The sequence below is a fragment of the Uranotaenia lowii genome, chromosome 3, assembly GCF_029784155.1.
Source record: "Uranotaenia lowii strain MFRU-FL chromosome 3, ASM2978415v1, whole genome shotgun sequence".
Taxonomy (NCBI): Eukaryota; Metazoa; Arthropoda; class Insecta; order Diptera; family Culicidae; genus Uranotaenia; species Uranotaenia lowii.
In genome coordinates, this window is record NC_073693.1 from 191,816,823 (window position 1) to 191,832,881 (window position 16,059).

Here is a 16,059-nt window from a genome sequence, read left to right on the forward strand (position 1 = left end):
GAATACACATTTTTATTGGAGAATTTTGCTCTAACAATTAAACAATTCAAAAACAAAACGATATAATTTGAATGACTCGGTTGTGGTTTTAACAATGAACTGCAAATTCTTTCACATGAACGGATAGTAAAAACAACGAGCCTTTGTAATTGTTTCTGATTTCGTTTCATCCAAATCATCGCCATCGGGTCCAATATGGAGGGATCGTTTGAAGCGTTCGAAGGATTTTTTTTCCGTTTAAAAAATAACAAAAAAAAACAACCGGTCCATGACACATTTCGGTTTTAACTTGTTGGTGTTTTTTCTTTCCTCCTTCTCTGTCTCCTGCAGCTTTCCCAAAGTGTTGTAGGCGAGGACCTGGCATACATTTTCGGCGCCCCACTAGGACAGGTTGGACCTTTTCAGAGCCACTACAACGCCCGGGAACGGTTATTCTCCGAAGCTGTCATGAAGTATTTTTCCAATTTCGCACAAACTGGGTAAGTTTTCTGTTAACTTGAACTTTAAAACATCGTTGAACTTAAATGAAATTATATCATCACATGAAATTCAAAATAAATAAAATTTTAAAATTGAAAATAATAACTAAAAATTATAAGTGATTTGGGTGAATTGGATTTCAGCTTTGCACTTTATAGCTACATCTTTACAAATTATTGTACTTTTTAAAACCATTCTAATCAAAGACAATGTTAGCGAAATACTAGTATTTGTGATTTTTTCAAATTTTTTTGGTTGATTTTTAAAGAAATTTATCAATTACCTTTCTCCAATAATGTCCATTCTGTTAAGGGGTTCGAAAATCTAGAAGAAAAAAACCGTAAATACAATAATAAAAAAAAAGTCGACACAGAATACGTTCCAAAGCTATATCTAAGCAGAACAATTCCGTCAAACAGAGCTTTATGTAACAGCAGAGTTAGATACAAAGTTTGTATACCATAACAATTATTCAATTTTTATTATAACATAATATTATTAAATTATCATTTAATGATAATGAAATGATGATTACATTGTATCTCACATCGTGAGATAGTTTTTTTTATAATTTTTTATTCTCGTTGAAAATTGAAAAAATTGATCAATAGATGTAATTTTTTTACATTTTTTACATAAAAAAATATTTTTCGGAAAATCACAAAATTTTATTTTAATAAATATTTTTATAATTCATTTACCAGTCTGGGCTAAAATGCATCAAAATGTAAATCAAAGATTCGCCTTTTGAATCTCATTTTCATATGCTTGAATATGATTGTTTTGCATCTCGCGGTTATTAATTTCAAAGTGTCATCCATCCTTATTTTCTATGATTTCAGCCCGTAAAATTTCATGTTGTATTTTTTACTCCTAAATGTATGCAGCACCCTTATGCTTTTCTCTTTAAAAAATTTCGGTAGAAAAAATATAAAATTTAATTCGAACAAAACCAAAAATTACTGCAATTAATGCTTTATGCGTTATGACATCAAATGTACCAAAAACTATAAATTTTAAAACGTGTTCATTTAATTTTTCATTTTTGTTGAAATTTACCCCTTTTTCCTAGTAGAGTGAAAATCGCATGTTATTGTCAATTTAAAAATAACTGGAGAATCAAATAATATTATTGACTGCGTAAAAAGTATGTTCCATTAACCTTAAAACTTTTGATAAAGTGGTCTGATTATCTGTGGATATTAAGGTTTAAGAAGCCATTAAAGTTGAAAAGTGTTGCATGATGCCCCAGTCGACGGTTGTAGAAAAGCTCGGCTTATAAAGCGGGCCATAGACTACACAACATTTGTACAAATGCGATGAAATTCGATGAAATTTTGTCGCTGTGAGCACGATTTGCATAGTGTATGGCACTGCTTGAATGAGCGCCCAAACGGTTGGAGTAAAATCGGTCGGGATCGAAATATTTTGTACAAAACATTCTCCCAGCCGGGGTGGAGATGGTTTTTTTTGTTGCTGTTGCTGTTTTCGCCAGCAATCATTTGTGTTCGCGTGAAATATGTTTGTATAGTGTATGGGCGAGCATAGATCAAACAATCGTCGTGGAATCATCGAATTTGTACAGGCCAATTTGTGTAGTCTATGGCCCGCTTAATGTAGCTCAGTTGGCTAGTAAGTTGGCCTCCTGAGCCAAGATTAAACATCGAAAAAATTAAAATTTAATCAAAACTTTAAAAACCAGAATCATTGTACTTTTTAGCAGCTCTTTATGGTTGGACAATCGTACCCGAAACCATGAATTTAACTTATTCAAATATTTCTTTGAGATGGAGTTCTGAAACACAAACTTTATTGGCATTGATATTCTATCTATTCTAGCATCAACAAAGTATTCTTAGAGCAAGTTCACTAGTGTTGGGAAAAATTGGTAGAAATTTTGACACTTTAAGCACATTTTGAAAATTTTGTCATGCAAAACATTTTCAAGATCTGTGGCCTTCAAGTTTTTTAACAGCTCGTGTTGTAGTTTCGTATGCTGTGATGCAAAAATTGCAATATTCTATTACATACGGCTGAAATAGAAACAGTGCTGTAAAAAAATACAACCCCCAAAGATCTTGAAAACATTTTTGCATGGTAAAATTTTCGAAATGTGCCACAAGTGTCAAAAATTCTACCACTTTTTCCCAATACCAGTGAACTTGCTGTTGACTATACAATTAAGTTTAAAAACTAAAAAACAAGAACTCGTTGTTTTCAGTATTCAAAAGTTTAAAACAAAATATGTATGTGAATATAAAAAACAGTACCGTAAAATGGGGTGAACAAAGACACAAATGGGAAAAATTTGTGTGATCCAAATATTAAGCAATCGACAAATTATTTTTTTGCTTCGAGACCTTCCTTTATTTTTGCGTTAAGTAAAAACAATTGAACCCTGCTTATCCGAGATAGCCAGGGGAAGGACCACCTTGGATAAGTGAAACCTCGAATCACACGAAATAATTTGGCAAGCCTTATCCTTTTGCTCTAGATTTGCAAACATACAGGCGCATAGCTCGGTATATACATTAAATTTGTTAAGTAATTTAATCGCCATGTTTCGGCAAGTTTAGAATTTAAGCTCGCCGAAAACGCCGATAGCATTATATTGCGATAGTAAAACACAGCTTGGATTTTGTAGCAAAACGGTGGATCGCATAAGGCAGCTCGGAAAACCGAAGCTTGGATAATGGATAAGCGGGGTTCTATGGTATCAATTCAATTTATTTGAGGCTACTTGATGAATTTCTAAAATATTTATTTATGCTTCAAATCTCCAAATCTCCAAATTTCATACTATGAAAAGTGTTGTTAGGCATCAATTCTAATAGTGATGTGAGATATCCATTAATTTTATACATCACTAAGTTCTCTTTCAAATTAAATTTGGCGAAAATAAGGAAGACAAATCATCATCAAGCGGGACTTATATATAAAAGTGTTTAAAATCCCCCAAGAATGTAGCAAATAATGTAGAACTGAAGAAAATTGTTTTTGAGATGATCCTAGAAGAATGGGGCTTTCAGCTTTCACAGGAAATCTAGAAAAAAATCTAAATTTTATTTGATTTTTTTCCCATGGATTCTTAATATTAGAAACATAAGATAAATCTGCAAAGCAAAAACTATGAATTGATTTGCATTTGCAGGGAACGGTTATTCTCAGATGCTCTCATTAAATATTTTTTTCAGTTTCACATTTTTCCAAACGCTTTTTTTATAGTTGAAGAGTTTCGAGGTGCACAAGTTTCTTTGTAAAAAAGCAGCAGTCCCTATTCACTTGGGAGATGAACAAGAATTAATATTTAAATATTGAAAGTTCAAAACCGTTCAATTAATTATTAGCAATCGATTGCTGAAAGGGCAGCATTTGACAGAAATAGTCCAAAAATTGTCCTGATTCAACTAGCGTGTTCTACCCGGGATTTCCCGATCGGGAATTTATTAAAGATACAGCAAATTTAGTGAAGCAATTCTAAATTTCCCTTTTTTGCGGGAATAGCTGTATCATTGTTTCCAGTCATTATAAAGAATTCAAATTTTGTGGAGCGTTAGTTGGATAATAATGAAGAGATTAACCACCGTAATGTTTAAATGTTACTTTAATTTGTCGGCCTTAGCGGTGAAAAGTGATGTCCTTTTTAGTAGGGACATCTAAAGCTTATGAAATTTTATAGGTGTATGGAAGGTTAGATAAAAATGAAAGATGTTGAAAATGAGCGGGTAGAATTTATTTAGAAGCATATCATCACATATCAAATTTTTGTTCCTCCTTTTTGATTCGAATAAGGATCAATAACAATTCTAATCAAAATTATTAGATATATTCATAAAACTGTACATTCTTTATCACACTTTATGTACTTTCCACCATGTATTCGGCAATGTTCTCCGATTTTTTTTTGTTATTTCACACCATTGGTTTTTAAAGTTATTCCACAGTTGTTTGAGCATTGATAGCTTTCGCTCAATTTCGAAGAATTTGGTGGGCCTCAAGAAGACAGATCATCTCAAAGTATCAGTTAAAAATCGTTAAAGATATCACCAAATCATGTTTACATCGTAATCAAGATTATACTTTTACAGAAATTTCAACTATTCATAAATTGAATGTGGATTTAAAAATATCGAATATTCATCATATTTTTACAACTTTTGCTTATCATACAAAAAACTCTAAACTCTAGAAGTTAAGTGTTTCAAATTTGTTATGTATTCATGTTAATCAATAATGAAAAACTGAACAGAACTTACAGTTGGGTAACATTTATCTTATAGATTTCAACTAGAACCGGTTTGGTATTGATGGATCTCTCCAAAGGGCGTCTTATTTGAACATATATTTATTAAAAGTAAATTGTTATCATCATTTTTTTGTTTAAAAAAAAAATTATTTTCATTCTGTTTATGAAAGGCTTTCGTGATACACACCAAATCAAAATTTGATTTTATGAAAATAAAAGCAATACCACTAAATTGAAAAAAAGCTAAATTTTGAGTCCCGTGGTTATTGAAATCAATATTGTTAATGTTATTACCAAAAACGTTAAATAATTTATCATTTATCACTTTACCATCCTTATGGCATTCATGTCGAGGGGGTATTTGAATGATCTTTCCTTGTTTATATCATTCCTTTTAAATAAACCAAGAATTGGTTTTCCTTACGTGAAACACTTCAAAAATAGTCCAGTTGAATGATAACTCATAATGGGTAAGAAAAAATAACATTATTTGAAACTACAAGATTTCAGATGAACTTATTAAAATTCAAAAAGATCTTGTAAAGCTCCCAATATTTGAATTTTTTAATTCAAAATACGGATCGAATTTTTTTCATGCCGTTCATTATTAATCATTTTTCTATATTCAACTAGTTGATCCCATACGAACTCCGATTCGCTTTCAACTTGGAATATGTCATGAACAGTTTGTATGAAAGTCAATTGCCAAAGATTTTCCAGATGCACTTAAGTAATAATTTCAAAAATGTTGGACGATCACTTTCTCTATTGTCTGCTACTTAATTTGAAATCAGAAATCAATGAACCGTGCCAAAAACAACCCGTGTATAAATTTCGACTCGATCGTTGCATAACACCGCAATTATTGCCAAAAAGCTAAACCCCTTTCGATGGCCTCTTATATAATCTTTTATATCTGAAATCGATTGTCCTTCCCTTAAAACTCCCGTGGCAAATTTAAAAGCAATCCATTGCATAATCACGTCAATATTGCTAAAAACAGTGAAAAACTAATTAATATAGACGACCCCTTTCGAAGACCCCTGGTAAATCATTTGACATCTGAAATCGATTGTCCGTCCCTGAAAACTATCGTGTGCTAAATTTCGTCTCAATTCGATGTCTAATAACGACGATATTGCTAAAATATTGAAAAGTTTATACAGACGACCCCCTTTGCCGGCTCCTTACACGGAATTCAATACCTGAAATCGATTGCTCGTCCCTCAAAACTCTCATGTATCAAATTTTCATCTGAATCCGATGAATAATAACGACTATATCGCATTAACAGTAATAGTTAATATGGACGACCCCTTTGACAGACTCCGATTTTCATTTGTGTATGTGAAATCTATTGTTTGTCCCGTATAACTCCTATGTGCAAATTTTCATCCCAATCCAATGTATAAAAACATCAATATCACTAAAATTTTGAAAAATTCATATAGACGACCCCTTTTGCCGGCCCCTTACACTGAATTTGATACCACAAATCGATAGCACGTCATTCAAAACTATCGTGTACCAATTTTCATCTGAATACAATGTATAATAACGTCAATATCACAAAAACAGCGAACAGTTAATATGGACGACCCCCTTACAAAAAAATTTACTCCTGAAATCGATTGCTTGTCTTTTGAAACACTCATGTGCAAATTTTCAACACAATCCGATGAAAAGTAACGTCAATATTGCGAAAACAATATTTGTCTTGTATGGACGACCCCCTTAAGAAGGGGTCATCCGAAAATCTGAAAACGTTTTTCATCATTCCTGGTCCTAATGAGCATCCATGCCAAATTTCAGAGCTCTAGCTATTAAGACGGCTGAGTCTATAGAGGACAAACAAACAAACAAACAAACAAACAAACAATCAAACAAACAAAGAAATTGCTTTTTATATATATAGATATTTTGTCTGAAAATAAAATATCTTCTAAAGGTTAGGTATTCTTAATTTTGAAATGAATTTTTGTGGCACACAGCAAACTTTATCAATCCGCTTAGAACAACACGAACACAACAAATGTACCTACCTATATCAACGCTGTATCTAATCCCCAGCAAACGCCAATTCAAAGTAGCACTAACCAAACCGAGGTTTGTTTCGATTATTTTCAGCAACCCGAAAGCTCCCTGGAAGGATTTGTTCCTGAATCTCAACCCCGAAGAGTGGCGCTACTACGACGTGGATTGGCCGGAGTTCAATAGCATAAATCAGAGTTTCCTCCATCTGGGCCTGACGCCGGTAGTGAGTCGGCACTATCGGCAGCAGTATATGAAATTCTGGAATCAAAAACTTCCGGAAGAGCTTAAACGGATTACCACTTCCAAGCCCTACCCACCGTACTCGGAGTTTGTAAGCTCACCGGATCGGCGGATAACAACTCCCAATCCGGAATTCATTACCGGTCATATTAATTTGTATCCCATTAAGGTTGACATTGAAAAGCCCACGGAGGATCCGTTCAAGGCACTGGTGTTCAGAATGAAAGATTCCCAAGGACCGGGAGCTGGGGGAGGTGGAGGAGGAATGGGAGGGGGTGGCCCAGGTGGAGGTGCTGGGACTGGAATGTACAATGCGCCAATTTCCTCCATGGCTTTGCCACCTGCTGAGGCTCCGATGAAGGAAAAACCCAAACCAGCCAACGTCGAGCAAGAAGACGATGCCAATTCGGACATGCTGAAGACTGAGGCGTCTCTCACAATGCTCATAGCAGTTGCCATTATATTCTTGCTTTTTAATATTTTTCTTATTGTTGGTTATGTCATCAAGCGTAACATTGGAAACAAAAAGATGCAACGAAAGTTTGATGAAAACATTTTGGAAAGTGCTGCATCGCTAAATGAAAAGCGTTCAAAAATGAATGACGCAGACGAGGGTTACATTCTTGACATGATGCGAAAATCGAACACATATGAACATGTGGTAAAAGTTAATAATTATACTTTGCCACGCCAATTTGGAACTGACACGGTTGATCCGCACACAAAAGTTTGTGATTGGATTACTCAAGATTACGGACCCGTTTGTCCGAATCAGAGTGAATGTAATGAAAGTGGGTCAATTACCTTGTGCAACAAAGATCCACTGAATATCCCACAAAAAGTTAGTGTAGCAATTGATGCTACTCCACAAGCTCGAAGCAATAGTGTCTTACGCCAGGAACCAATCGAAATTACCAAAGCAAAATCATTTGAATATGCCTCTCCGGATGATTACGACGAAAATGCTAGTCAAAACTCACCATGCGACTCCGACCTACGACAACAATGCTCCAGTTCAGGATCCTCTTACTCCTACAACGATTACGATTACAAAATAGAACCGAAGTCCCAGAAACCAGATTCGAATCCGATTTACAATAATTATTCCAGTTATCCCTCAGAAGAAGTTACGAGTTTCATAGAGCCAGGTGATATAAATGTCACTTGCAGAGAAAAAAGTGAAGAGAAAGATATTCTTTCTCCAGAAGAAGCACTGAAAGTGATTCAGAGGAGAAATTTCCCCAAAGTTCTTCCAGATTATCCCAATGGAGTAGCTGGTGTATCATCTTCAATGAAGCGAAGATCTCTACCGCCACAAGCCTTTATGCTAACGAACTCAAGCACGTTAAGGAGGGACCACAGTCGATTGATTCCAGCCCCGCCACCAAGAATTTCGTCAACTCTCGGAAGAAGAGCCTCAAAACACCGTGGCAGCAGCAATTTCCTTAGTTCTCCTCCGATAATGGCAGAAGAACCACCGATTGAGGAGGAACCTCCGATAACGCTTAACACTTTACACGTGGGGCCGCTGCTTCCCAAACATTCAGAAAACACATACATGACAATGTCTAGAACAAGTCCCACGGAAAACGAACCGAATCCTCCAAGTGAAGAACCTCCGGTCGATATTATTTGTATAGAACACAAGCCAGAAAGTCACTACAGTTACATCAAACCCCCCAGTACACTCAAAACCCCTTCCTCATTCAAATCTTCCCCCTCGAAAGAGGTGGAACGATCTGAGAGTCGACATGAGATGCAACCCCCCACAGCAAGTGATCTTTCCCGATCCCCAAGCTACACGATTCAACGGGAACAAAGTTCCGAGTCATCTGCTACTGATACAACTTCCAGCAGTACCGGAACCATCAAACAACTGTAAAATATCTTTGTGTGTACGTTTTTAAACTCAAACCATCACTAATTCCGAAAACCCAACGACTTAGCTATATATCACTGTAGAGTTTATCACTTTTGTGCAAAGTATTTATTTATTTGATCCACTTGAAATCACCCCTTCATTCGCTCAATCATCCACCCACGCACGGGAGATAACTATTCCGACAAATTATTTATGATGTAAACAACGGTGACTCAACCAAATGAAACGCCGAATCAAGAAGAAAGAAGAAACTAGCTTTGTATACCTTTTGTATTAGTTTTGATGTCGGCTGTTGGAGGAATACCTCGAAGCAAACACAGTCGATCAACATGATTACTTTTATAAAGTTGTAAACATAAATCAAGTGAGCACATCCGAATCAGCGCACATTTGCCACGTTTAACTGTTGTGAAAGTTCAATAAACAGGCGTCAATGAGATTTATACCTACTGGATAGTTTCCAACTGTTTGTTTCTTTACGAGAAAGAAATCCCTCATAGAATTGAATTGAATGTCTTGATTAATGCTTATGGTTGGTTTGATCAAAGCTGGTTTTGAATATTCAGTTAGCTTTTCGCTTTTTTTTTAATTAAAACTATGATTTCGGCATAAAGACAAACATTGATATAGGTTTTTCATACTCCACCTCCCTCATTATAGTGGGGCATTTGCAGAAAAAATAACGAAAAAGATGACAGATGACAAATTTATAAGCGAAATGGATTTGTTGATGGACGAACACTGTAAGCAATATGAGAAACCAGTTCGATGGAACTCAACTTGGAGTCATGTTTCATCTGAGTCGATTAGGGGTCATTTTTCAATTCTTCAAAACCTGGGGTCCAAAAAGCTTCGTTTTGGTTCAAAACTCATCCAAGATTTTTTGCAGAACTTTTAAGTAACGTTTAAATGAGTAAAATTGAACTTTTAAGTTTGTATTGGAAAACTAAATATTTTGTACTGAAAAATCAACATCAATTTTGTTTCTTCTGTGATACCGATCCAGCGAATAGTTTTTGAGCCAATTTATAATCTCTCGTTAGGGAATTTTTCACGGAACCTCTTTGTCGAAGAGCGTAACTTCGTAAGCTTTTTTTTAAATGAAAAATCAAAAGAAAAAGTTTGAAAATTTATAGTTTTTTACATAGTTGTTATGTCATAACGCATAAAGCACTAAATACAGTAAATTTTGGTTTTGTTCAAATTAAATTTTACATTTTTTCTGTCAAAAATGCTTGTAAAGAAAAAGCTTTAGGATGCTACATATGTACATTAAGGAATAAAAAGGTACTTCAAAAAATTCTACTACAGTGAAAAAAAAATTCGAACAGAGTAAAAAAGCTTTATAAAATGAAAAACATAACAGAGCTGTTTAAAGTCATTCAAATAATGCCAATTTGTTAATAGTAATAGGCATGACTAAACATTCCAAATTGCGTGCTTTTCCAAGAAAAAAAGGAAAATATATCGAGAAAAATGCCCGAATTTTGCCAGGTTTTTGGGTAAAAATTTCTTTAAAGCTTAGGAATGAGTAGTTGAAGTACTAGTACATTTTACTCATTGCGTTTTACAGGACAATTTGTAACCAAAATACAATCTTTGAACAGCCATAACTTTTTTGTTTTAAGTCCAATCGAGTTGCAGTCTTCAGGTGAAATGTTAGTCTTAATTGAAATTTTAACAAAATCTACATAATTGAGCAATCGATTGGTAAAGAAAAAAATGTATGATGAAAAACCAGTTCTTTACGCTTCTTTAGAACACTATGTCTCAGAATCCCTTTCACACTTGAGATTCAGTGCAACCCCTTTCACTTCCATCTGTACCGTTGAGCCGTCAACACGTACGCCGGAGCATCGTATCGTTGCTGTGTACCTGCAGGAACATTTTACATTATTTATTTTTTCTTTACCTGTATTTCAATCAGCACTTTTCAGTGCTAAAATTATTTTCATTTTCTTTTATTCATATTTTCTCTTTTCTTTGCAGCATGGGGAAGTCTTCGGCCGGCTCAAGGGCCGGAAGAAAACGGATTGCTGAACCTAATCCAGGGCCATCTGCCAAAAAAGTTGAAATTTCCAATTCATTCGATGTCCTTCATAACATCGGTGATGAGGAAATATTCATATTTAATTCTGATAAGAGTACTAAGAAACCTTCTTCTTCTTCTTATACTCTTAAAAACGAAAAGATTCCACCAATAACGGTCACGATTCCTGACTTCAATGCCTTTCGAAAAGAAATCGTCACTTCCGTCAAGGATGTGAAGATTTCTTTTCAGATCGGTCGAAGGGGAACTGCTCGTATATTGGCGGAATCTTTTAATGATTTTCAAAAGGTTTTAAATTATTTGAATAATAAAAAACACCAATTTTTTACGTACGACACTAGAAGTGATCGTCCATTTAAAGTTGTACTTCGTGGTCTCACTGGCGATCAGACACCGGATGAGATCACAGCTGAATTAAATTCTTTGTTAGGTTTTTCTCCAATTCAAGTAATTCAAATGAGGAAAAGAACCAACACGAATAATATCAGTAGTGTTGGTTTTGCTCCTGAACTTTATTTGATCCATTTTAAAAAGGATCAGGTTAATAATTTGCAAATTCTTGAAAAGGCTCGTCTTATGTTTCATTGTCGAGTCAAATTCGAACCTTTTCGTAAATCTTCTACCAATTTCCTTCAAAATATTACGCAATGTCGTCGTTGTCAAGCTTTTTGTCATGGCACTAAAAATTGTAGAATGAATGCCAGATGCATGTTTTGCGGCTCATTCGATCATGAAAAATCTAAATGCCTTTTTGGTGGTGATAAGCCAAAAACAGAATTTTTTAAGTGTGCAAATTGCGCAGGTAATCATTCCTCGAATTCGCTAGACTGTCCCATCAGGGCAAAAATTATTGCTTCTAGGAAAAATCCCAAAATTTCCAGAAAAGTTTCTTCTCCTCCTTCCTCTTTTTCGTCTTCACACGTCGGGCCGGCAAACAACCTGCCTGTTCGCATTCAGCCTCGGTCTACATTGGAATTACGGCTGGGTAATACCCGAAGTGATTTTAATGTTACCTGGGCTGATTCTGCGCCACAGACTCGTTGTTTATCGTTCTCAGAGGTGGTTGAAAATGGGTTGCCCTCTACAGGTTTAACTAATAAAAATGGGAAAAAACCAAGTCTCAACGTTCATGCGAAGGCTTGGGAAAATCCCCGAAATTCAAATTCTTTTTCTTCTCCTTCCTCTTCTGATTCTAACAATTTTGTTGATTTGGGTGAGATTACTGAGGAAAAATTAAAATTTTTGCATCAAAATTTAATGGAAATGATGCAACTTATGTTGAAAGCAAATTCAATGTTTGAAGCTTTCCAAACTTCTTTTAATTATGCTAACAAAATTATTATGACTTTACGATTCCCTCATGGATCCAAATAGATGTTTAAATATTATGAATTGGAACGCTAGATCTTTGCTGGCTAACCAAGACGAGTTCTTTTTATTCTTGAAAACTCAAAACATACATATTGCTGCCATCACTGAAACTTTTTTAAAGCCAGACAATAACTTGAAAAGCAATGCATTCTTTAAAATTTTACGAAATGATCGACTTGATCGACAAGGTGGGGGTGTAGCTATTGTCATCAATAGTCGTCTCAAATTTAGACTTCTTCCTTCTTTCAATACAAAAGTCTTAGAAACAATTGGAATTGAATTAGAAACTTCTATGGGGAAAATTATAATTGTTGCCGCATATTTGCCTTTTCAATGTAGCGGTGAACAGAAAAACTCACCAGAAATAAATCTAAATTTTTTATTATTGGTGACTTTAATGCAAAACACCGATCTTGGAATAATATTTCATCAAATTCAAATGGGAATATTTTGTTTAATGACTGCTCTGCAGGTTATTATACTGTTGAATATCCTAATGGGCATACTTGTTTTTCTTCAATTAGAAATCCCTCCACAATTGATTTGGTTCTAACGGATTTAGGCGAGCATTGTAGTCAATTAGTTACTCATGCGGACCTCGATTCAGACCACCTTCCAGTAACATTTTCTTTATCCCAAAGTCCCATTGAAAACCCTTTAAAATCAACTTTTAACTTTCAAAAGGCTAACTGGGAGCGATATATGAATTTTATTGAACGTAATTTAGATGTAAACGTTCCACTGAATTCAATAGAAGATATTGATTTGGCTGTAGAAAATTTGACAACTGCAATAGTCAATGCTAAAGCCGCTTCAATACCTAAAGTTAAACATAAATTCAATCAACCTTTAATTGATGATGATCTTCAGTTTTTGATACGACTGAAAAACATTCGTCGACGCCAATATCAACGTACTAGAGATCCTTATTTGAAATTAATTTACTGCGACCTTCAAAAAGAGATCAAACGTCGTTTAAATTTCATTCGTAATGAAAATTTTGCTAAAGCAGTAGAGGACATAAAACCCTACTCAAAGCCATTTTGGAAATTAACTAAAATTTTGAAAAAGCCCCAGAAGCCAATTCCTACTTTGAAAGATGGGGATAAACTTCTTTTAACTAATTCAGAAAAGGCTCAAAAATTAGCCCAACAATTTGAGTCTGCTCATGATTTTAATTTAAACGTTGTAAGTCCAATTGATGCTCAAATTTCCCTAGAATTTGATGATATTCTTTCTAAGCAAAATGTGTTTGAAAGTTCTTGTGAGACAAATATTGATGAACTTAAATTGATTTTCAAAAAATTTAAAAATATGAAAGCTCCAGGGGAAGATGGGATTTTCTATATTCTTCTTAAAAAGTTGCCTGAAAGCACTTTAAATTTTTTAGTTAAAATTTTCAACAAATGTTTTCACTTGGCCTATTTTCCCAATAAATGGAAAAATGCCAAAGTAACTCCAATTTTGAAACCTGGAAAAAGTGCTTCAGAGCCTTCAAGTTATCGACCAATTAGTTTGCTTCCATCTTTAAGTAAACTATTTGAGAGAGTTATTTTGAATAGAATGATGATTCACATTAATCAGAATTCTATTTTCCCTGATGAACAATTTGGTTTTCGTCATGGACATTCTACTACACATCAACTTTTGAGTGTGACTAATATGATTATCGCTAGCAAATCTGAAGGTTATTCAACTGGTGTTGCTCTTCTTGATATTGAAAAAGCTTTTGACAGTGTTTGGCACAAAGGTTTAGTAGCTAAATTAGCTCGATTTGATTTTCCTGTATATCTCACCAAAATTATTCAAAATTATTTGACTAGCCGAACCTTACAAGTAAGCTATCAAAATTCATGCTCTGAAAGGACACCCATTAGAGCTGGTGTCCCTCAAGGCAGTATACTTGGGCCAATTTTATACAATATTTTTACTTCTGATCTTCCTGATGTACCAGAAGGAAAAGGTAGAAGATTATTTGCTGATGATACTTTGCTTTCAGCAAAAGGTCGAAATTTACGGGTGGTACGCAGTAGATTGCAACAAAATTTAAATTCCTTTTTGAATTACTTGAAAATGTGGAAAATTTCTCCTAATGCTTCCAAAACTCAACTTATTTTATTTCCCCATAAGCCAAGAGCAAATTTTTTAAAACCTAATGAAAATCATTCCATAACTTTTAATGGGGTTTCATTAGAATGGTCTGATCACGTGAAGTACTTGGGACTCACACTTGATCGGAATCTTACTTTTAAAAATCACATTGAAGATATTCAATCTAAATGTAATAAATACACTAAATCTCTTTATTCTCTCATCAACAGGAAATACCGGTTGTGTCTGCGAAATAAGATGCTCATCTACAAACAAGTTTTCCGACCAGCGATCATGTATGCAGTTCCGATTTGGTCTAGCTGCTGCGCGACGAGGAAGAAAGTCATCCAGAGGATTCAGAACAAAGTTCTGAAAATGATTTTGCGGCTTCCACCTTGGCACAGCACCGAAGATCTTCATCGGATTGCAGGCATTGAATCTATCGAAGAGATGGCCAACAAAATCATCTCCAACTTCAGAGGCAAATCGATGCAGTCTTCCATCGCAGAGATTCGTTCTCTTTATGTTTAGTTTAATTTTAAGATAGTGTTTAGTTTTAAGTATAAAATATTTTTGCTATTACAGGATGTTCTCCTACATTAAAAACTTGATTGCGCTCAGCAAATTTAAATCTTATAAATAAATTTTTATAATCTAGTTACTTATAGGGCTATGAACAGTTCATTATTGAGCTGAACACCTAGTTGAATGCAATAATGTAATATAAGTGTAATCATGATTTGATACAAATAAAGACATATTTAAAAAAAAAAAAAAAAAAAAGTGCAACCCCTTCCTGTTGTCCGATTCCGCTCAAATTTGGCATATAGCCTTCTGATGATTCCTTGAAACCATCAAAGTCTTTTTTTGCAAGTATTTTGATTTCAAAGTAGGTGTTTATTGAGACAAAATTAATAAATTAAATAAAAAATAGCCTAAATTGTGCTTTTTATTAAGGATTAAACCGTAAATAGCTCTTCACACGATGATACAAACAACATGGTTTGTTCAGCAAAGTTTAAGTGCACAAAAATCTGCATCTTTTGATGGCATTGGTATTAACAATATTTTACGCTTGGTACACATTTTGGTCAGATGAAAAAAAATTTTTTGGACCAAAACAATTTTTTCTTGGAAATAGCTTGCTTGTTTTTAACTTTGATACAAATTTGGTGCATTTTTTATTTTTTACGTGTTATATTTAAATCAAAAAATTTGAAAAAATATAAAATATATAAATTTTATGAAAATTTTTGAACCCAGAATTTATTTAAAATCAAATCTTTTGAAAGTGGACTTTTTTCAAAGATCGCGCTTGCTGAACCTCTGAAAATGATTTTTTTAGTCAGCCCCATACAAAAGTTTGTTCTGCACATCTTAATCTACCATTTGGAGGGTGAGCCCCCAGATTCCCAGAAGTTATGCAATTTTTAGACACCCTAATGGACACCTCAAGGTCGGGTAAAACGGTAACATCAGTTTCTTCAGGTATTTTAAGTTTTCCATCGGTTTGATCCTCCATATGCCTTTACAAGACCTTAGAAAGAGCAATTGTCGGTCGAAAAGCACTCACCATCACAAACAGGCCATATAAACTGTGCAAATAGGATCTCTGGTTAAGAAAGCAACTATAAAATACGGAATTCCGAAATCACACTGTTTTGC

General features: G+C 34.4%; 1 protein-coding gene across 8 annotated transcripts in view; it reads left to right on the top strand.

Annotated features, from left to right (window-relative positions):
• LOC129758376 (uncharacterized) overlaps positions 1 to 9,325 on the top strand; it is a 201,976-nt gene extending 192,651 nt beyond the window's left edge. For all 8 annotated transcript variants that reach the window (XM_055755880.1, XM_055755882.1, XM_055755883.1 and 5 more), the window contains 2 exons: positions 331 to 479; positions 6,854 to 9,325. In XM_055755880.1, the coding sequence (XP_055611855.1) occupies positions 331 to 479; positions 6,854 to 8,882 (2,178 nt within the window). In that variant the 3' untranslated portion in view covers positions 8,883 to 9,325. The remainder of the gene's footprint in view (positions 1 to 330; positions 480 to 6,853) is intronic.
• The last annotated feature ends 6,734 nt before the right edge of the window (positions 9,326 to 16,059 follow it).